General features: G+C 37.8%; 1 protein-coding gene across 1 annotated transcript in view; it reads left to right on the forward strand.

Moving 5' to 3' along the window:
* The window catches only part of LOC141346184 (contactin-5-like), a 79,963-nt gene that overhangs the window by 2,742 nt on the left and 55,721 nt on the right, over positions 1–21,500 (forward strand). Inside the window, exon 3 of the mRNA XM_073851094.1 lies at positions 6,905–7,049. Within this exon, the coding sequence (XP_073707195.1) occupies positions 6,905–7,049 (145 nt within the window). The remainder of the gene's footprint in view (positions 1–6,904; positions 7,050–21,500) is intronic.

The raw sequence follows: 21,500 nt of genomic DNA on the forward strand, positions 1-21,500 counted from the left end.
ATATATATATATATATATATATATGAACAATATTAAATGCTACACTCTAAACATATAATTTTCCGAGAGACTGTGACTCACTGAATATTCCCCTCTCTCTGGTCCATTTCCCTCCAGCTTCGAAGTGCTTGTTTAGTTCTCTAGAGTGACAGTCTGAAAAAAAAAAAAAAAAAATGTTTTTTTTGGATGCATCTGTGACAAATCCTCCAGTTACTCAGCGCCTATGGGGAGAGCTGTCATCTGTGACTTGGTCTATTCTATGTTATAAACGCAAACACATATTGCAGTGACATTGTACACGGCTAACAGCAGCCTTAATTCAAAGGAGCCATAGCTGCGGGCCGATCGGGTGCCGGCACATCCACATGTGTGCCACTACCATGCCGCTGGTACACTGGAGGCTAGCGGAGTGGGCGGCCCAGAGTGAACCGGCAGTGGGTCGTCGAGTACGAAAGAGCTCTTAGTATTCACTGTGAGAGACGCATGTCAAAACTCCCACTTAAAATCATACACTAAGCCTCCCATGTCAGACACAAAGTAGGCACACACATATTTGTTACCACAAAGACACCCCTCCCCCCTCCCAATCCAGGCTTAAAAAAGTCATTCATTGGTCCCGACTCTCTCAGCATGTTCTGGGGGTGGTGGATTGTGGGGCCCTTTGGCAATTGCAGAGATTAAAATGTCATCGTTTCTAATGTCACCCGTGAAAAACATGGTGCAACCTTTGACTAAACACTCCTGACGAGGCCTGTCAGCATGTAGCTACAGGCCCCAGAAGGCTCCAGCAGCTCTGCAGACATCATCACTTTCAACCCATATGTGTTTAGCTCTGCTCACTGGAATACCATCACACAATGTCCTTCCCAGCCACTGGAGTACATGTCCTTGAAAAGCTCAGGCCTTTAATGCAGTCGCTTTAAACATGAACATCAGTATACATATCTGAGCATCTCTAAGACTACACATAGAAAGATGTATTTTGGTAACACTTAGGTTAAGGAAAAATATTTACTATTAAGTAGTTGCTTATTAGCATGCATATTATTAGCATAATGACTGTTTATTAGTACTTATTAATTCCATATTCTATATCTAGATCCCTTAAGCCTACACCATACCTAAAATCCATATAACACCCTACTATAAATAAGCGGTAATTATTATTTTTTAAGTAAAATCATTCTCATTACTACTACAATTATTATTATTTTCTTTAGGGAATTTAAAGTGTTTTTTATTTAGTCTATCAAATCTATCATCTACCATATGCCATCTACACTAGACCCTCTAACACTAGCACTCTCTATTTTGTTTCTATTCTATACTTGTTTTTTTTATTATTAAAAAAACCTTTGAGCACTAGCATTCTTTTTTTTTTTTTACTTGTTTTATTTTTATTTATTATGAAAAAAATGCTACTGTACGTGTACTATGTTGGACTAAGCAGCACTTACATATTGTTGTTCTTTTGTTGGTTTTGATAGCTTCTATTGTCCTCGTTTGTGCAATGTTTTGGATGAAAGCGTATGCTAAATGACTAAATGTAAATGTAAACTCATAAACAAGTCAGCATTTTAGCTCTTCTGGCTCCATTTTCCAAGTTAACGTGTTTTTGAATGGGTTTTTGGTTAAATTTCTGAAATAAGGTTGACACAAGCTCAATATATTTCATTCTACGACATAAAATGAACCAGTAAAATCCCACTTTTGATTCTTTAAAAGCTTTTATTTGTCTTGAAAAAGGCATTTACTAACAAGTGGCTTAAAGGCCTTGTTTACACCTGGTATAAAAAGAGTTTTTGTCGTTCCAATCACACTAAGTACAGAGTCTGAAACGTTTAGGCTTGTCTATTGTAACACTTTCAGAGGTAGTTGAAAATGCATTTGTCTGCATTGCTTATGTTGTGTAGATGCTCATGGGTCAAATGCATTTGAACAGCCACTAAAGAGCGCCTTCTCTCTGCCAACTAACCTAATTCTTAAACATTACGGGAGATGTGTGCTAGCCAGACAGGATTTAAACTAGGTGCATAAACAAAAGCTGCTGCTCTCCATATTGTTTTCTGTTGCCTCATTTCACAGGCATGTGTGCATTGCTTGAGCTTACTGCATAATACTAGATCTACCCATACCAAAAATATTTTATAAGTATACTTTATGTAGTAAGTATACAAATATCAGTGTACGAATAGCATACTTTTAAGTATAAAAGTACACAACTAGTTCACATCTGTTTTCAGTTTGTATATACTAAAAGTGAACTTATAGGTATACTGATAGTTTACTAATAAATACTTTTAGTGCATTTTTAGTACACTGTGAAGTATAGTCTCAGTAAACTACCAGTGTAGTAGTTTTATACTGCAAGTATACTCGTTTTCTTTAGGTGAACTTTACATCATACTTTAAGTATACTACTATGTCCCTGTTTAGGTATTCATTTGTATATATTTTGTTATATGAATATCTGAACATACAAAACATCAAAAGAAAGAACAGGGTATCTGCTTGTAAACAAAAACATTTTATTCTAGCTTCATGCATTCTTTTTTATAAACACTTGAATGTGGGTAAGCTTCATAAATAAAAAAAATAAATAAGCAACATTTTGAACAAAAAGCTAAAAAAAAAAAAGACTGTTCATGAAAAATCAAAACATGGATGGAGTTGATCAACACCCCAAAGCTTGACAGTAATTTTTACCTCTTCATGGGTCGACATTTTATTTCATAACGTTACACAGTTTTCCATATCTAGTTTTGATTCTGTGTTATGTCTGATGATTGTGTTAGATTACATTTGGAAGCTTCTGTTGTTTCGGTTTCTTCTTCACTTGTGTTTTGGAAATTCTGTACAGAAGATGTGTAATAGCTCCCCTAACATATAACAATGAAAACATGGATTCTCAGAGTACAAGTATAGCTCAAATATATTTAGACTTTTTCTAAGTATAAGTCAAGTATACTTAAATGTTATTTAACGTATATTTTTGAGAAGTATATTAAGCACATTTCTGAGAAGTGCTGTACATAAAAAGTAGACTGAAAGTATATTTTCCTATTTTTAGTTTAAAGGAAGTATACTAATAGCACACTTGAATAAACTTCTTTTTCCTAAGGGTAATGATCAGAAAGATCCCATTGTAACGGTTGTGGCGTGCTGGAGTGACGAGACGTGAGACAAAATACAAAACACGATATACATTTAATAAAGTCTTCAATAGAACAGGCTGGAACAGGCAGGAACACGGAGATAAATCCACACACGTAAAACTCGTTGACATAGACAAAGACCGTCAGTGTACTAAACTCAAAGACAGACTTATAAAGGGAAACTAATAATTACAGACAGGTGAATGGGATGACGCTAACAAGGGTTAAACCAAATCACACAGATCAACGGGGGAAGACAATGGGAGAAACCAAATGACCAAAACAGACATGAAATGTGACATAACGCCCCTCTCCGAATAGGCACGTCGTCACGCTGTAGAAAGAACAAACAAAACAGACGAGAGGGGCAACAAAACAGAACAACAGAGTCACTGGAGGAGGCTTCGGCGGAGGACGCAACCCCAGGAGGGGGACCAAAACGAAAGTCCAAGTGACAGACAAGACAGTCCAAGGGTCGACGATGGTGGGAGGAGCCAGGGAGGAAACAGGAGGGACCCAGAGCAGGAGGAACAGAGCAAGACCCAGGCCGCATCCATGAAGACCCATGGTGGAGCCGACGAGGGAGGAGCCATGGTGGAGGACGGGCTGACGACTCCAGGGGTCTGACCGACAGAGGCGGAGCAGGTGGAGGAGGAGCCCGAGGCGGAGACGGAGAGCCGAAGATCCTGGGCGACACCGCGAATCCGGAGGGCCAAGGCGGAACTGGAGGCTCTGGCAGCGGAGGCGGAGGCGGAGTTCTGGAGGTCCGCGGCGGAGCCGAAGCGCCAGAGGATGGAGGCTGTGCCCAAGGGAGGGAGGAGTCCCTAGGAGCCGGTGGGACGGTGTGACGAGGCGTAGACGGAGGAGCAGAGTCCTGAGGTGACAGAGGGGTGACGACCGACCCGGTGGAGCTGGTGGACCGACGGGCGACGATGTAGAGGAAGGTGCTGAGAGCTGTGGTGGAGCCGCAGGGTCGGAGGGCCGAGGCGGAGTTCTGGACTCTGAGGCTGAAGGCGGAGCTGAGGGGTCCTCCAGCCACAACACCGGTGGAATCTGGCAGACCTGCGGCGAGCCCACTGCACAGGTGGTCTGCTGAGGGTGAGCAAGGGGACTGACAGAGGACAGCGAGGATTCTGGAAGGCTGGGCGGAACCAGCGGTGACTCAGGAAGACTGGACGGGACCAGCGGAGATTCAGGACGTAAAACTCGTTGACATAGACAAAGACCGACAGTGTACTAAACTCAAAGACCGACTTATAAAGGGAAACTAATAATTACAGACAGGTGAATGGGATGACGCTAACAAGGGTTAAACCAAATCACACAGATCAACGGGGGAAGACAATGGGAGAAACCAAATGACCAAAACAGACATGAAATGTGACACCCATACATAAACCAAGGAAGCTTGTTGAAAATGGACAAAAGAGACTAATTAAAACACAAGGTGTAAGTGGTTGTCTCCCTTGACTTGTGATCCAATCAACCAATCCTAATATCTGTTGTAAACAGGGCTAAACAGACTACAGGGGTTGTCAGTAAAAGTAAACGTCATTACGCTTGAACAGGTAAACTCATCTACTCAGTAGTCCACTTTTACAGACTACTTGTGATGTGCGAAACATTTAAAAATCATAAACTTTTGTTGGTCACAGAGCTTATTTTAATTCAAAAGCCAAAGAAGCCAGGGTGATGCTAATGTCTGAAAAAATACGTCCTCACTGCACCATTCCATAAGATATTGAATAACACTCGTAATGTGAAATAGTTCCGAAAGAAACAGCCCATTAAGAAAAAATCACTCTTTCCACATTCAAAGACTTGGTTTTGCCACAGACAAGAAATGTCATGACTAAAAGTAGAAAATAAATAATTAATAGAAATAAGACAAAGTAAGTCATTATTTTGTCCCCTGAGAAGCTTGTAAACATCGTACATGACTCATAAAGTTAGTACTAATGGGGGAAAAAGTAAGAATTTTAAGCAAAAGAAGAACTTTTTTTTTTACCAAAGATTACACCCCTCTAGCTCTCAATGCCTTTGTCAACATCAGTGTTTCACCCCTTTAGTTTGAAAAGACAAAAATTGTACAAAGTCACTGCTAGAAAGTGGTCAAATGTGCAAGAAGTTGCTGGAAAACTAAAGAATGAACAGCAGTGGGTAGTTTAACTGTTAAGAAAGGCACTAAATGGGCTCATAAACTGTCGCAAAACATAAAAACAGTCATGGATCATCCAGGTAACAACACACAGTATGAAGAATCAAGTGTGTGAGCTGATTCATTTGTGTAAATTCTCTAATGTTCACATGACACTCCAAATTATGATATTTCCAACCTCACTTTAACACGTCAGTCTACCAACCCCCTTGCCATTCACACAAGATTAAAGAAAAGTTTAGGATGAATTTTGGTTATTTTTGCTTATTTTTAAACTTTTGTCTTGTTTTAAAGAATTTTAAGAACTTTTGAGGCGCCCCTGGAAGTTTGCTGAAGCTTGCTCAAGGCCCTGGCCCCCTGCTTTAGCATCATTGCTTTAACATCAGCACTAAACTGCATTTGATTTTGTGATTTTGCAATTGCATTCAACTCATCAGCTGCATAAGCTTGCCGAGAAGCTCCCCGCAGACAGATTAGACATTTAACAGTAATTATCTTCAAATGCGCTTGTCGAGGGCTGAATTATTTTTTATCGTTTAGCTTGGAAATGTTTTACTTCTGGTAGACCGTCACGCATAACAATAAAGCTACTAATTATGAACCCATCATTCAGAGCGACAGCAATGCCATCATTACAATCATTCCAGAAACCTTTATCTCCCTTTAGAGTCCCACAAATCCCCAGTCTCTGAAAACAGACCTGTTGTTTTATTGAAAAATTACTCATTTATTCATTTCCTACTGCTCTTGTGGGCTCAGTAGTTCTACGAATTATACAAAGAGGCAAGATAAATGGTGTCACGTGAATATTTACAAAAGCATGCACATGTCATTAGTTAGCAGTTGAAGAGTGCCAGCTTAATTACATTGTTGAGCAAGTGTGTGAATTATGCATTGCATATAACAAATGAGATTTTTATATGCTGTGTATACAATATATAAACTTGTTCCTAGTCTCCTTAAACAATTTAAAATATCCAGTGAATGAGGACTAAATGACAAAAAAAAAAAAAAACATAAAAGTGGTCCGTACTCGTTGTGTTGCATAGAATAAATTGATGAGTTGATGGCACAGTTTTCATTTTTAGTTGATTATACACTGCTCAGTGATGTAATTGACCAATCAGAATCAAGTCTTCCAGAGAGCTGCATAATATGTCAGCCTAATTAAAGGGACAGGCCACTTAAAAATGAAAATTCTGTCATCACTTATTCAACCTCAAGTTGTTTCAAACCTGTATTCAAACATGCTTCTTTCTGCTGTTGAACACAAAAGAAGATGTTTTGAATCTTCTGAATGCTGGTAACTAAACAGTTGCTGGTAGCCATTGAACACCATGTATTTTTTTTCCATACTATGGAAGTCAATGGCTACCATCAACTGTTTAAGACAGAATTTCCATTTTTGTGTGAACTATCCATTTAACATAACAGTGTACTAATGGCGTGATTTTTCAATTTCTGTTTATGTAGTAGTGCGTTTTTTTTGTATGATCACTGATGCTCAGTCCTATGACAAGAGTTGAAAGCACAATTTTCATTTTTGATTAAACAAATCCTTTAAGGTGGAACTATGTGTTTGTTCTCTCAGCGTCAGCTCCCACGTTCAGCACCAACCCTGTCCGGCTCATCGCAACCGTTGGGAAAGACGTGTCTCTGGAGTGCCGACCTCGTGCGTCGCCCAAACCCAGAATCTCTTGGAGGAAAAACGATAAAAGAGTCCAGCCCAGCCGAAGGTGAGTCTAAATCCCTGCTGAAGTGCAGTTAGCTCTGTGACTGCACATGTTTTGCATGATAGTGTGATAATTATCAGGATTCAGGATGAAGCAGTGGCAGTCCACTCCTAAGGGTCCGTGTTTTTAATTGATTCCAATTAAATATGCCCATAAACACGCATACATTTACATGAATCTGTGTGCACAGGGGCTTTAATCAATGTTCTTGTCCAATGATTACCGGTCTCATGCTGGGTTCGGCTCTGCTGAGGTGTGATGTGATGACAGGTTTGTTTGCACTCTTAGAGCTATTAGAGAGGTTTGCTATGCAAGGTTGCATTGTGATTGATGATTGTTTGTGTGTGTGTGTGTGTGTGTGTGTGTATATATATATATATATATATGTACATACATACGTACTGTACATATATACAATAGTTATTTCTGGTCCTCAAATTTGAAACTGCCAGATCTTCTGGAATTTACCGCTGGCTCTGATGGCTCTGTAGTGGTTAATCATGAGATGTAATTCGTTTTGGGCAGTCTTTGGTCTCATTAATCTCTTATTTGTTCCAGATAGGATAGTTTTGGCAAAATCTCATGTTTATGTAAATGCAATGCTATATATCAGAACACTGCCTTTGTACTTTTTAGCGGAATTGCCTAGCAACTTTTAGTTGTTGTTTATAAATATTATTATTCAACTATAAAAAAAAATATACAAAAACAATATTTTATATAAAAATATTTTCAATAATAGTGTTTAGTATTAAGAAACAGTGTGTGTTTGTGATGGTGATTTTAGTTACATTGTATAACCATATATATATACCATATAAACTTGCTCAGGTGCTCGCAGTCAATTAACAGACTAAACACCACGCTAATTGCCCCACCTGACATCAATAGCAGAGGTGTTGATTACTTCAGAATAAAACCAGCTGTTTCTGGAAGATTCCACAGATGGTGTGGCAAAGAATTCACCGTGGTTGGGAAAGTACTTTCAAAAGACCTCTGGGATAGAGTTGTAAAAAAAAAAAAAAAACACAAGTTAGGAAAATGCTACACAAACATTTCAAAGGCTATAGCTATCCCTCGAAGTACTGTTCAGAACATCATTAAGAAGTGGAAGGTGTGTGGCACCAACAACACAGTGCCTAGATCAGGCTGTCCATCCAAAGTGGATGACAAAGCTAAGAAGACATTGATAAGAGAAGCTGCCAGGAGGTCAAAGGCAACTTTGAAGGACTTACAAGGCTTTATGGCTGGGTCTGGTCAGTCTGTGCATGCATGTGACAACTCTCTCCCAAGCTTTACATAAAGTTAGCTGTAAGGCAGAGTGGCACGAAAGAAGCCTTTCTCATTTGTGCTATGCAAAAACACATTTGGAAGAGTCTGATACCCTCTGGCAAAAGGTGCCATGGTCTGATGAGACCAAAATTGACCTTTTTGCACGAAACTCCAAGCACTAAGTTTGGTGAAAAACAAACACAGCACACCACCCAAAACACACCATACCTACTGTGAAGCATGGTGGTGGCAGCATTATGTTGTGGGGGTGTTTCTCTTCAGCTGGGACTGGGCAATTGGTCAGGATTAGAGAGAAAGTACATCCAAATTCTTGAGGAAAACCTGCAGCTCTCTGCTTGAAGATGGGCAGGTCATTCACCTTCCAACATGAAAATTACCCTAAACATACTGCCAAAACAACAATGAAATGGCTTAAGAATAAAAAGGTGAGTGTCCTTGAGTGGCCAAGTCAGAGCTCTGACTTAAATCCAATCGAAAATCTGTGGATGGATTTAAAGAGAGCAGTCCATTGCCGCTTACCACAGAATTGGACTATACTTGAGCAATTCTGCAAGGAAGAATAGGTAAATATTCCCCAATCAAGGTGTACAAAGCAAGTACAGACATATCCAAAAAGACTGATGGCTGTAATTAAAGCAAAAGCTGGCTCTACAAAGTCAAATCAAGGCGCTGATGACTCTTCCAACCCTGTTATTCCAGTTGTTGTTGTTTCTTTATTATTAATGAGTAGACCAAAATTGTCAATAAAGCTGGAAAAGTTATTTGGAATTGGGTTTGATTTCAGGCTGTATGACAAATAAAGTAACTATTTCAAAGGGGTGTGATGATTTTTCAATAGGCACTGTATGTGCTTATCACATTTATCAAAGATATTTCAGTCTTTTGTCCTTTTTATGGTCTATGGTTCTACAAAAGTATGTGTTTTAAAACATTCATATTAGAACAGAATGCAGGGTTGAATGAGTCGGTTAATGCATAGCATACGGCTTTATTCGTCTGTTGAGGTCTTGTACATGTAACCTCATTAGAATTAAAAGCCTGTTTGAGCCATAAAATTGTAGACCTTGTTGGCTGATAGCTCATCTGCTATAGTCATTCATTTACGCATAATTTTAAAGCAGGATGAGGAAAATGAGCACTAGCCCATGTACAAGCTCGTGATGGAGAAGATGTGTCACTCATCATGAGTGACAGATCTGAAATTATCGGCCCCTGTCGAGCGCTGTGGGCTACAACTCTGTGAAAGGGCTGCCGTTTAATAACTGAGAGTCTTCAACACAGACACGTCTAGACGCAAGGGCCTATTCATCTGGAAGAATTACTATCATTCATATTATTTTCATGGTGTCAGTGGTTGTTGTGATGGTTTATATAATAAGCTAAATTGGAAACTTAGACAATATTGTTAATGCAACAGAAAACAAAACCTAAATATTGTATTAGTGACAATTTGTGGGAAGTTTGATTGAACAAGAGATATTAAAAGTGTCCTTCATTTTAAAGGCTGATAAACCTATTTATTTTGCTAACTTAAAGGGATAGTTTAAATATTCTGAATTTCTAGTTTTCTAGTTTGAAAAAATTAATATTCTGTCATTCTTTTTGCACCCTCATGACATTCCAAACTTGTGAGATGTTAATTATTTTGTGGAGCACAAAAAGAAGATATTTGGAGAACTGTACTTTTTTTTTTTGGCTGTGCAATTAAGTTGTTTTGGACCCCACTGACCTTAATTGCATGGACAAAGACAGTTGAAACAATGTAAATTATGATGATGTTATTTTTGTGTGAACCATGCTTTTAACTATGCATAATATGGTTAGTTTATTTTTATAATTTTGATATTACACGTTTATATCTGATAGACTCTCTCTTTTTACACAATTTGGAGCGCCGTAATCCTGTGAATTCACACCTTGCTTGCTTCTGAATGTTGTGAGCTAATTCACTCCTGCCAAGACTGTAATGAAACCCGAAACTCTTATGAAGCATTTGTCTCTGAAAAGATTTTCTGTATTTTAACATATTCCTATTATACTCTCCCCAGGTTCTCTTTCTAAAGGATATGCATGCTCAAAGTCAATGCTGACATTTGCATTGCATAATTTTGCACTAATTTGTAACCTTTACATGATGACCAATTTTCATAATGATATGCAAATTCACAAATGATCTTAAGCCTACTGTGTCATATTTGAGACACAAATATCTATGGCCTCTAAATGATCAACATGATCAAAATTGCTGAAAAAACTTCTTGTAAACAATGTACTACATATCTTCTGTCGCCTGAGTGATAGTTTATACTTTTTTTGTACAACAGTTCTTTCTGGTCCTCTTATCTGATATCTGATTGGCTGACAAGAGTGTGATATTAGAGCAATATCAGGACTCCAACAGCTTAGTTTCACAGTTTAATCAGATTACTCCAAAACAAAGGTATGAGTGCCACGAACAAATCCAGTATCATTGTATAAATATTACTGTTTTTGTCTCACAGAAAGTAGTTTTAAGAGGTTTTCAGGCAAGAATATACTTGTTTATAGTTCGAATATGCAGTTTGTTAATAAAGATAACGTCTATTTGAGAATTTGCATCATTGTTTTCGGACATGCACGCTCCAGGTCAGTGGCCGTTCTGCTCTCATGAATCCATCCGAGAGCACCTCACCTTGGCCACATCTTCTGGAATTTACCGCTGACTCTGATGTCTCTATAGTGGTTAAAAAATAAGATATAATTTGTTTTGGGCAAATCTAACAAGCAATCTTTGGTCTCATTAAACTATTATTTGTTCCAGGCAAAATCTCATTATGTTTATGTAAATTCAGTGCTGTATATCATAGCGCTGTCTTTGTACTTTTGATCGAAGTGCCTAGCAACTTTTATGATGGCTGTTGTTGTTTATTGAATATTATTATTCAATAAATAATATTTTGTATAAAAATAGTAGTATTTAAAAGTGTTTAGTATTAAGAAACAGTGTGTGTGTTCGTGATGGTGATTTTAGTTATATTGCTCCGCTATTAGATGGTGACAAGAGACGAGTCAGTGGTAAAGACTTTTACACTAGAAAATAAACATGTCAGAAACTGAAGTTATTTTTGGTTTCAACAACAGCTTGACCAGCCTGGTCTCATTATTTATACGTAGGTATTTGTACGTAACGTTTAGAGGCACAACACGTACGTTTTTGTACGTTCTTATTGATGCTAAAACATACAATTTAGACGTATTTCAACTTTTAAAACATACAAATAGCTACGTATTTTTAGCTAAAAAATGTAAAATATTTACGTATCTTTTATTTTATTACGATATTCGTATCAATGCTTTTTTCATCATTTTATTAAGAAGCGATTTAGATTTTTAGCCCCCTTAACCTACCCCCAAACCTAAACCTAGCCATTTTATAGCAGATATGCATTTTTATCATTTTATTAATAAGCTATTTAGATTTTTAGCCCCCTTAACCTACCCCCAAACCTAAACCTACCCATTTTATAGCAAATATGCATTCTTATCCTTTTATTAATAGGTGATTTAGATTGTTAGCCCCCTTAACCTACCCATTTTATGACGAATATTAAAGGTAACGTTAACTGACCAAAATATGCAGGGAAATTACCATTTTAGCAACAATATAGCATAATATATATATATATATATATATATATATATATATATATATATATTATAGTCACTAATCCCACTCCTACATCTAAACCTAACGTTAACCATTTCTGTACAGTAATAAAGAAAAACATGACAGACATAAAAGTGCAATCACAATCATTTATTTATTGCAAAACTGTCAACAGCCGCACCAAAAAGTGATCCAAATGACGATGCGTTTGCAGCCGCAGTCCTCTCTGGTGGAATACAGTAGGTTTGTTTCAGGTGCAGAGCAGAATTTAAATTGTTAATCGCTGAAAATATTATCCAGATTGTAATCCTGATCCACTCAGTGAATGCACCCGCGCATCATTCAAACACATCTCACCAAGAACACGGCAAGTCGTAATCTGTGCCGAATGCAGGCAAGAGCCAATGAGCGTTCGATTTTCCTGCCGTAAAACCTGTCATTTCTTAATGCGGTAATATTTGAATTTGAAAAAAGCACTTCAGCGCAGGTTTATTGCTGATGCTGATGGACTCGCTGCTCGGCATGGAGATGAAGATCGCCAGATTAAGCCTTGGATTTTGGTTTGTTTCTCGCAATCGTATGGATTCTGAAGATCTGGATTACAGCGCACAAATAAAACTGTTTCATTTTGTAATTATGATGCGTGCCAAGTGTATTGCATGGTTCTATTGTTAGTCACAGCATGTCAGAGAAAACGCTTTTTGTGTCCCACGACCCAATAAACACCAATAAACTATTTAATAATGCAATTGAAAACATAAGGCCATTGGTATGACAACTAAAAACAACAATAATGAAATTAATGGCGCGAATTCAGTATTAATAAGGATTTGTTTTTAGGTGTCGTCAATACGTCAGTATTATACGTTAAAATGCTAAAAATACGTATGTATTTGTACTTTTAGATGCTGTAAATACATCAGTATTGTACGTTTTAGTGTCTGGAAAAACGTAAGTAAATGTACGTTTTGTAGAACCACATTTTATGTAAAATGCATACGAATTATATAGTATATAGTAATCATGAGATCACGTTGGCTTGACGCAGCTAACAAATGCACTAACCAGCACTGTTATCAGAAATCACCCTTAACAGATGATATTAGGGATATTAATGTTTGGACAAAGATATCGCTTTCCTCAGAGGTTATTCAAACTAATGTTTCATTGTGAATATGAAGAATGAATGCTGAATCATTTGCAGGTAATCACACTTGCTCAGTCTATCTCTCTCTCATAAAACTTGACAATACTGTGAGCTTTTAATACAGTAATACACTAAGTTTTCAATGAAGCAACTAGTTCTAAAGTGACATTTTGGAATAAGTAATGGATGCTTGTGCTCAGGTATTTAACTGTGAAATTGAGATTTGCATCCGTGTCTGCACAAAAGAGGGTTTTTACAGACACTCTGCAAGTAAAAGTATTATTTTTCAAGATGGACACTTACTGGACTGAAGCTGGATTTCTACCGAGTATATATTACACCATATGAGCCATGTAGAATGATAGCCAGTGTAAAAAAAAAAAAACACACACACACAGATTTTTTTTTTTTTTTTTTTGGTTTCAGTTTTGTCTAAAGGTTCAATAATTTTGTTCCATAAAAAATTGACTGTTATTTAACATGTCCAGCTTTACAGGGTTAAGCCATTTAATTGCCTTTTATTTAAGGATTCATTCTGGGTCAAAAACAAGGTCACAAAGACCTAGCTTTGTCCTTCTACAAGTTGCAAAGCATTTGACAACAGTAAAACAGTAATATACAGCCTCACTTCATAATACAAATGATGCCCTGCACACATCCAAATAAATTTGAACACACCTCAACTTTTAGGTTCTCAAGACCCCGAGTCCCCAATTCACCATATATTTATTACAGGCCGTGCTCGGTTGCAAGTGGACGCTGCAAAATTATTTACGGGCTTTTCTGCTGACAGTGGTGCTGTTGCAAAGCAGGCAATTTATTCTGAGAAACAGCCACTGGGATTTGCGCTCTTTTCAAATTGTCCTGCAAAATGGCTTCGCCAGCCCAACAGCCCCAGACCAGTCATAACGCACAAGAGCGTACGTGTATGTGCCTCGGCTCAGACCGCAGAGCGACGCTAAAAATGTCCACACACAGCACAAAGCCGGCTCTCACCTTGACACCCTTCCTCACTTCCTGCTGCTTATCAAGCCCTAGTTCCATTTCCTCGAATCAATAATTCACAAGTAATGGTGTAACCAGCATTCAGATGCTATTTGCCCTTCCAGCAGCCACACGCCACAGTAAAAGATACAGTTGAATCAGAACAATGTGTTCTTGAGGTCAGTTGTGTGGTTTGTCACAAGGCGCGTATGTGGAATCGTTCATAAAGTGGTGCAGATCACATTTGGAATGATGTTGTCTGCCGTGTGATAGATGTTTGTTTGTGCACAGTGGCTACTGATAGATGGGAGAAGTGAACAGCCCAAGAATGCTCCGTTCTTCAGGTAACAAGGTGATGAATGGACTTTGAGCTTGCGTGATCTGATATATTGTGTGGCAAATTTGTCTGAGTCGAGCAATTTATTGTGTTTTTCTTTTTTGAGACATGGCAAAGGCAGATAGTTTTCTTTTTCCACTTTTTATCTTTTATGACTAGGGTGAAGGACATGTTGCAGTAAGACAAACAGTGGAAAGTACATCTGATTATTGGGTCAATAACATGGTCGGTTTTTGTCTAAATCAATTGATTTTTTTTTTCTTACGTTTTTAAAAAATGAAAGAAAAAAAAAACCTTTAGTTGAATAGACCTCTTGTAAGATAAAAATGTATTTTGATAGTCAAAATATTATAAAAAGTGATAAGTCATGGGATAGCTGACATGTTTTTGTGACTGGGCATGTTTATGCATAAGCCCAAGTAATAATTAAACTCTAACAATATGGATAATAAATAATTCAATCTTTCTGTCATACAATTGCTTAGTGGAGAAGAGGAGAGAAGTATCCTCAACTGAACTGAGCTGATCGCACTTAGATGTTCTGTTAAAAAAATAAAATAAAAAACAGACACAGTATGACAGTGTGTGTAGTTGGATCACAGAGATAGTTACAGAATAAAAATAATTAAATAAACAAAAAAGGAACGTGGGAATAAGAACCTTAAACACAAAGAGTCATTTCAGCATAAAAGGGTTCTAAACGTGTGAAGAAGCTTTAAAGAGCCATTATTCTTTTAAGTGTTAGAACGGTGCACCAAGTTTGACATTTTCTGCTTCCCGTAGTGCCGCTCACACAATGTTAGCTAATTTATCACAAAGGAAGTAGATTAGAAGCAATGTTTGTTAAATACACATGCATTTTCATGAAGTGACAGAAACATTTCATTTAATAATTTATGCACTGTTTAATACAGCACATTTTTATACAAGAATCAAGTTTAACATTAGCATTACAGTAAATGAATTGTTGCTTTTATAAAAGCACATGGAAGCACATTAGAAGAACTGAAGGTGTCAAAATAAACACAAATCACAGAACTGTCATCTGTGAATCCGGACAATCATGAAACAGCTGTGTCATCATCAGATCTTGTGCAGCTGATCCGGAGAATCTGCACAGATTGAGCTAGTCAGCTGCTCACTGTACTTTGATGGCAAATGTGACACTGACATAGCGTCAACGTCGTTTCAAGTCAGGCGCTGATCAATTTGTGCAGCTTCCACCGCGTCAAGTTGAACGCATCTTTGTACTTTAGTTTCAGTCATGTGACCTCCTGTTCTCTTAATTATTATGTCATATTTTCTTTGGTTCATTGTCTTGTCTTGTTATTAGTTCTGTTCTCTTGTTGGTTCATGTAACTTTTGTTAGTTCCATTTTTTGGTTCCATTGTTTGTTTATGTGAATCTTATATTTTTAAGCCCTTAGGTCTGCCATGTTACTTGTCAGTTGTTGTGTGTGGAAGTATGTGTGTTTTTCCATGGTTCACGTGTCAGGTCATTGCTAATATTCAAGCTAAGCTTATTGTTAAAGGGGTCCTATTATGCTTTTTCACTTTTTGAATTTTAGCCAGTGTGAGGTGTTTATGTTTGGTCATAAAAAACAGCTAAAAAGTTACAAATTTCAAAGTCCACTCCAAAAGGAATCCTTTTCAAGAACTACAACAAATGGCTCCTTTGGATTACAGCATTTGTTTTCTGGATGCTATGATGTCACAACGTGGTCCATTAGAATATCATTAAAATAAATCCCGCCTACGGATATTCGACAGGGTGACTGGTAAAAACGCAAGCATTGACTAGAGTGACGATCATCGGTTGCCACGTCGGAGGTGTGTGCAGTGTGTGATAAGAGATTATTCATCATACAATGTAGATAGCTTCACTAGCCTTATGCTGGAGCTGGTTTCAGGCATGTAAATAAGGAAATAAATGAGCACAATAATGATAATATCATGTATCGGCGATCTCGCAGGCTGACAATAGGACCAACACTACTGTAGCGTATTTTTTACTCACCCTCCATGCATCCTAGGTGTATATGACTTCCTTCTTTCAGTTGAATGCAATCGGAGTTAAATTTAAAATAATCCTGGCACTCCCAAGCATTAGAACAGCATAGAATGAATGTTTCTCTCCATCAGTCCAAAACAAGACAATCCATAAAAAAGTGCCTCACATGGCTCTGGAGGGGTCAGTAAAAGCCTCCTTTAGCGATCCAATGTGCTTTTGTAAGAACAATATCCATATTTAAAACATAAGAATAACTTTAATCTGGTTTGTGCTGTTGTACACGGAACTTGCTGCTTTGGAAGGGGCGTGGCAGGTCTGAAACGCCGTCTAAGCTGTTTGCCAATCGCAACGCAGTGGGACTGCTAACCAATCACAACACATTTTGATTTTCGGAAGGCGGGCCTTTATCAAACCCGGAACTAATTGAGCCATTTGTGCCAGCCTGGGGAGAAAGCTATTGTAATAATGTGAATTATGTAAAACAATTAACCACCAAGGATGAGAGCATGTTCTAGTGCAGTGGTTTTCAATCCTGGTCCTGGGGACCCACTGCTCTGCACATTTTGTATGTGTCCCTTATCTGACACACTCAGTTAAGTACATGGATCTCTCTCCTAATGAGCTGATGATCTGTATCAGGTGTGTTAAATAAGAGAGACACACAAAATGTGCAGAGCAGTGGGTCCCCAGGACCAGGATTGAAAACCACTGGTCTAGTGCACCCCCAAAACAAAATAAAGACTTTGTAAAAGAGCACTATAGGACCCTTTTAATGTTTATGACTTTTTCATGCATTGGATTTACTTCATAGTTTATGCTTTTGGATGATCACCATTAAATAAAACTGCACCTGGGCTCTCTACATCATATTCCTCATATTTTTTAATGTCAGCTACGTTGCAGGCCAGGTGGTTTCTTTCTGGCTCAAGTCAAAAGAGTCCACCCCAAAATCTTTATTATGTTCTAGCGTGCAGATAACACTTGTGTTCCTCCTTCAGTAGCTGTTTTCAACACCTTGCTTTTATGCACATTTTGAAGTATCGCACCAGAAACAAGTGATGGAAACAAATGATGGGGGGGGGGGAAAACCTAATTAGCAAAAAAAAACAAAAAAAACAAGCTTATTCGCAAAGGTATTATCCAATATTCCAGAGCATAAGTTAAATTCACAACTTTGGATAGAAACCCATGTTAGTGCAAGAGATTTTGTTCTCCTGTTTTATCATCCACCAGATTGAAATAAGTCAGGCTGCGTCTAAAAGTAATAACGCATCTGCTCAACAAGTCGCATGGTTTGAGGCATCATTCATGTCTGCAGCACAAACAGTGCCGGATGAGTTATTCGCTGAAGTGTAGAGTCTGTTCAAATCCCAAACCCTAACAGCAATGCACACCTTAGAAAGCTCCACAAGTAATCAGATTTAAGAATAATCAGATCAGCGCTACCAACCTTATGAAATGATAAGTAATGAAATGGTGCATGAGCTACAGTTTAACGTAGAAGATCCAAGCGAGAATCGCGTTGCTTGTTTGGATTGCTCTGCACACTGCATTGTTGAATGATAAAGGAGCCATTCTTTTCCCACTTCAACTGAGTAGTTAAAATGGATTTTCGGTCAGATGACCATTGAAATGAGCGACATGAATTTTTACAGACGTATTTGACCGGACACGGGTGACTTTAGTGAAAGGATTTTCTGACATTAGCTGTATCCAAGGAAGACGTCTCTAGATGAAGAGCAGCTCAATCGTGAGAGGACCAGGGGTGGGATCGAAGCTGCCCTGCGTTTATCTGACATTGACAGCTGTGTGGAGTTAATGAAGGTTTGTAATTAACATGGATTTCCGCTAATGTTCAAGGGTTTTGTATTCCAAATGAAAAGTATTAATCCCATTAGTTCGAAAGTATGGGCAGCCACTCTCTAAACCCTGCGGTCAATCCTTCACTAACATCGGCAAAGAAGCCATAGTCAGGGAAATGGAAAATCGGTCCATTGTAAACAAGCCCGTGATTATGTTCCGTTTTGTTTCTGTGGTGTTTATCCAGCGCTCCTTTACAGCATATGAATGTTTCACACTGGCTGCATTTTTCAAAGATGTTTCTCCAGAGTAGAGCGAGGTCTTTGCATCAAGTGGCCTAAAATATATTTTAGGTGGCTCTAAGGGGACGTTTCATTTTTACTACCTTCGTCACGAAGGCTCATTTACATATTGCTTATACCCACCGGTCTCCGCCGCTCGTCCTTTCTAGCTCCGCGTCCTTGTCGAATGTGGGTTCTCGCTTTCTCCTACTTGAAGGAACGTCTCTTAGTTGATTTCTCCTTATGAATTTTCCATGTACGGGTTGCACTTTGTCACGCCTCTGTGAGTTTCTGCCTGCCAATTCTCATCAGCGTCTGCTGGATCAGACGTTTAATGCTGTAAATATGAAAGCCAAACATTACCAGACAAATTAATGGGGAAGAAATTAGACTGACAGCTCCTTTCATCAAGACTGTTAGTTTTAGGCAGAAATTGAATTTTAATAAAATGATTGCTATGTAAATATTCATTGTCACACCTCAGCTAATCAAAGCAGGAGGGGGAAAAAATTCAATATACATCCACATTTGTTTACTTATCTGAAGGTTGCCTGAATCTATTCTAGGCCGGTGTTATGTTAGTATCATTGATATGTTTTGGTTTTTTTTTGTTTTTTTTTATAAATTTCAGTTATTTTAGTACTTCAGGATAAACTAAAAGAAAGCTAGAAATGTTGTTTTGGCTTGGCAACCACGAAATGTATGGCTTAAAATGTTGATAGTTTCCAAAGAGTAGATCTAAAAAGGTTTACCAAGTTATTTAAAAAGTTGGTTTAAGCAGCTGCCCAATGTGAACAATCCAAAAGCATTGGGAACTGAAAGTAAACTGAGACCCAATCCCAACTAAACTGGACCAAAAAAGAGATGTGAGTCCACAAATTCAGTATGAATGCAGTGACTTTTTCATTTACTTAAAGAGGTCTAAGTTTGAGATAACAACTTTAGTGCATTCACTTCTGTGACACTTCGAGCGATGGCTTTTTAAGAGCTATAATAAAAACCGAGAGCTTGTTGCTCATAAGCTTGAGTTCTCAGGTGGTCTCTTTAGGGCGAGACTCAGTCATTTCTCCATTGTATTTTCCTGGACCTCAGTCAAGAAATGACTTCTGTCTTTGTCTGAAGTTAATTCATTATATGAGGGCAGCACAGAGGTGCTCTCTGAAACTGCTCTCAGAACAGTGTATGAGAGCGAACGATAAGATAAAAGCAAGACTCTAGTTATCTCTGTTAAATTCAATTTGCCTTCTTGCTCTCTCTTGGTTTCAGAAAGAATGAAATGTCATTAGGAGTATATCTCATCTAGACTTCCACTCAAATTAACAGTTTTGCGATTAAGGCCTTTTGACGCGAGCATATTAATCATCAGAGCATTCTGTCCTTACCAACAGCAGCTATTTCACAGTAAGACCTGTCTGTAACTTAAGCATAAGGATAAACTACAGTATGTAAATGTCTTTTACCTGTTGTAATTAATGGCCTTTCATTGCTTTGAACAGTTAATGTCTTTTGATAGCCATCAATGTACTAATCCCCACCAAAAGATACTATCAGTCAATTAACATTTTAAATGAGTCCATTGACAATATTATCTTTAAATCTAGATGTAAAAAAATAAAACTGTGAAGGACAAGACGTGTTCATAGAGTATAAGTACAATGACTTTTTGTCAGCTTATTCCGAGATTGACGTTTTTGTCTGCTTTCAACAGCTTGAATCTTGAAAATAAAAAATTAATAATTATTATTATTATATATACAGTGCACAGCATAAATAAGTACACCCCCTCTGGTTAAGTCTAAAAGATTTTCGTAATGATCACTAATATAATTCATAGAAAGATGGCAACATTTTAATGTATTAAACAAATTCTTAATAAAAACAGAGAAATATATGCCATTAATATCTGTAAAATAAGTAACTTATTGTATAACCCATTTAAATAAGTTATTGCAGAAATGAATACACCCTAAATTTATTTCAACAAAGTGTAATATTCTAGTCTTTAATATGTCCTCCGTAACTCTTAAGTATACTGCTCTGACTCTACTTGGCACTGAGTGTACAAGTTCATGACACATTTTCACATCTGTCCTGTTTAACTCCTGGAGGGACAACCTCTTTAAATGCACTGGTCTTTAATGGGAAGTGTTGCTTAGCTTGTCTCTAGTGTTTTACTTAAGATTGAGTGAAATACATGTCCACTGAAGGATTTTCACCTTTGGAGAATGAATCTTCATTGTCATGTTGAAAAAATGGCCACCAATGGAGGGAATGAGGAGAGGGTAGCATCGTCAATTTCAGTTTTTTTGTATGACATCACACAGTGGTGTGTTAATTCATGACAGCATTGATAAAGCACAACTCCCTCACATCTCAGCACTCAAACTTTCCAATATGAGAGCTTTACTACCACTGAACATTACTCACTTCTCACTGTACTCCTCCTCTAGCAACAAAATAAAAAATTTTTCATGGGACCCGAATATGGATTCTCAGAAGTCTATATTTTGTAATTGTGTGCCTTGGAAGAGGTTAAATGTGGTTTAATTGTGCTTTGGCTACAGTAGGTATTTCTGGCGTGGATAAACAACCATGTCACTTCTGCAGGCTGCATCTTACTCTCAGATAAGGTGTTTTGCCGGCTCAGACACATTTTCTTGATGTGAATTTCTGTGTTACTTTTGGTATACTTTCACACTTAAAACATTGATTTGGTTTTCCTCTTGCACCATTGTCCTCTTTTGTGCTAAGAAATAAATCCCCTGATAGTTCTCTCTCGAGTGGTTTCACTGTTGTCAGCATTAAGTCTGACTATGATTCAGTGGGTTATATAACACATTTAATTGTCAAGAAATTACTTAGAAAATTACTTACTTACTTACAGTTTAGGTTCAGCATGCTTACCTGTTGACCAAAACTTGTCTTAAAGTTACACCAGAAAGTTTTATTTACAGTA

Source organism: Garra rufa, chromosome 11 (genome assembly GCF_049309525.1).
Source record: "Garra rufa chromosome 11, GarRuf1.0, whole genome shotgun sequence".
Taxonomy (NCBI): domain Eukaryota; kingdom Metazoa; phylum Chordata; class Actinopteri; order Cypriniformes; family Cyprinidae; genus Garra; species Garra rufa.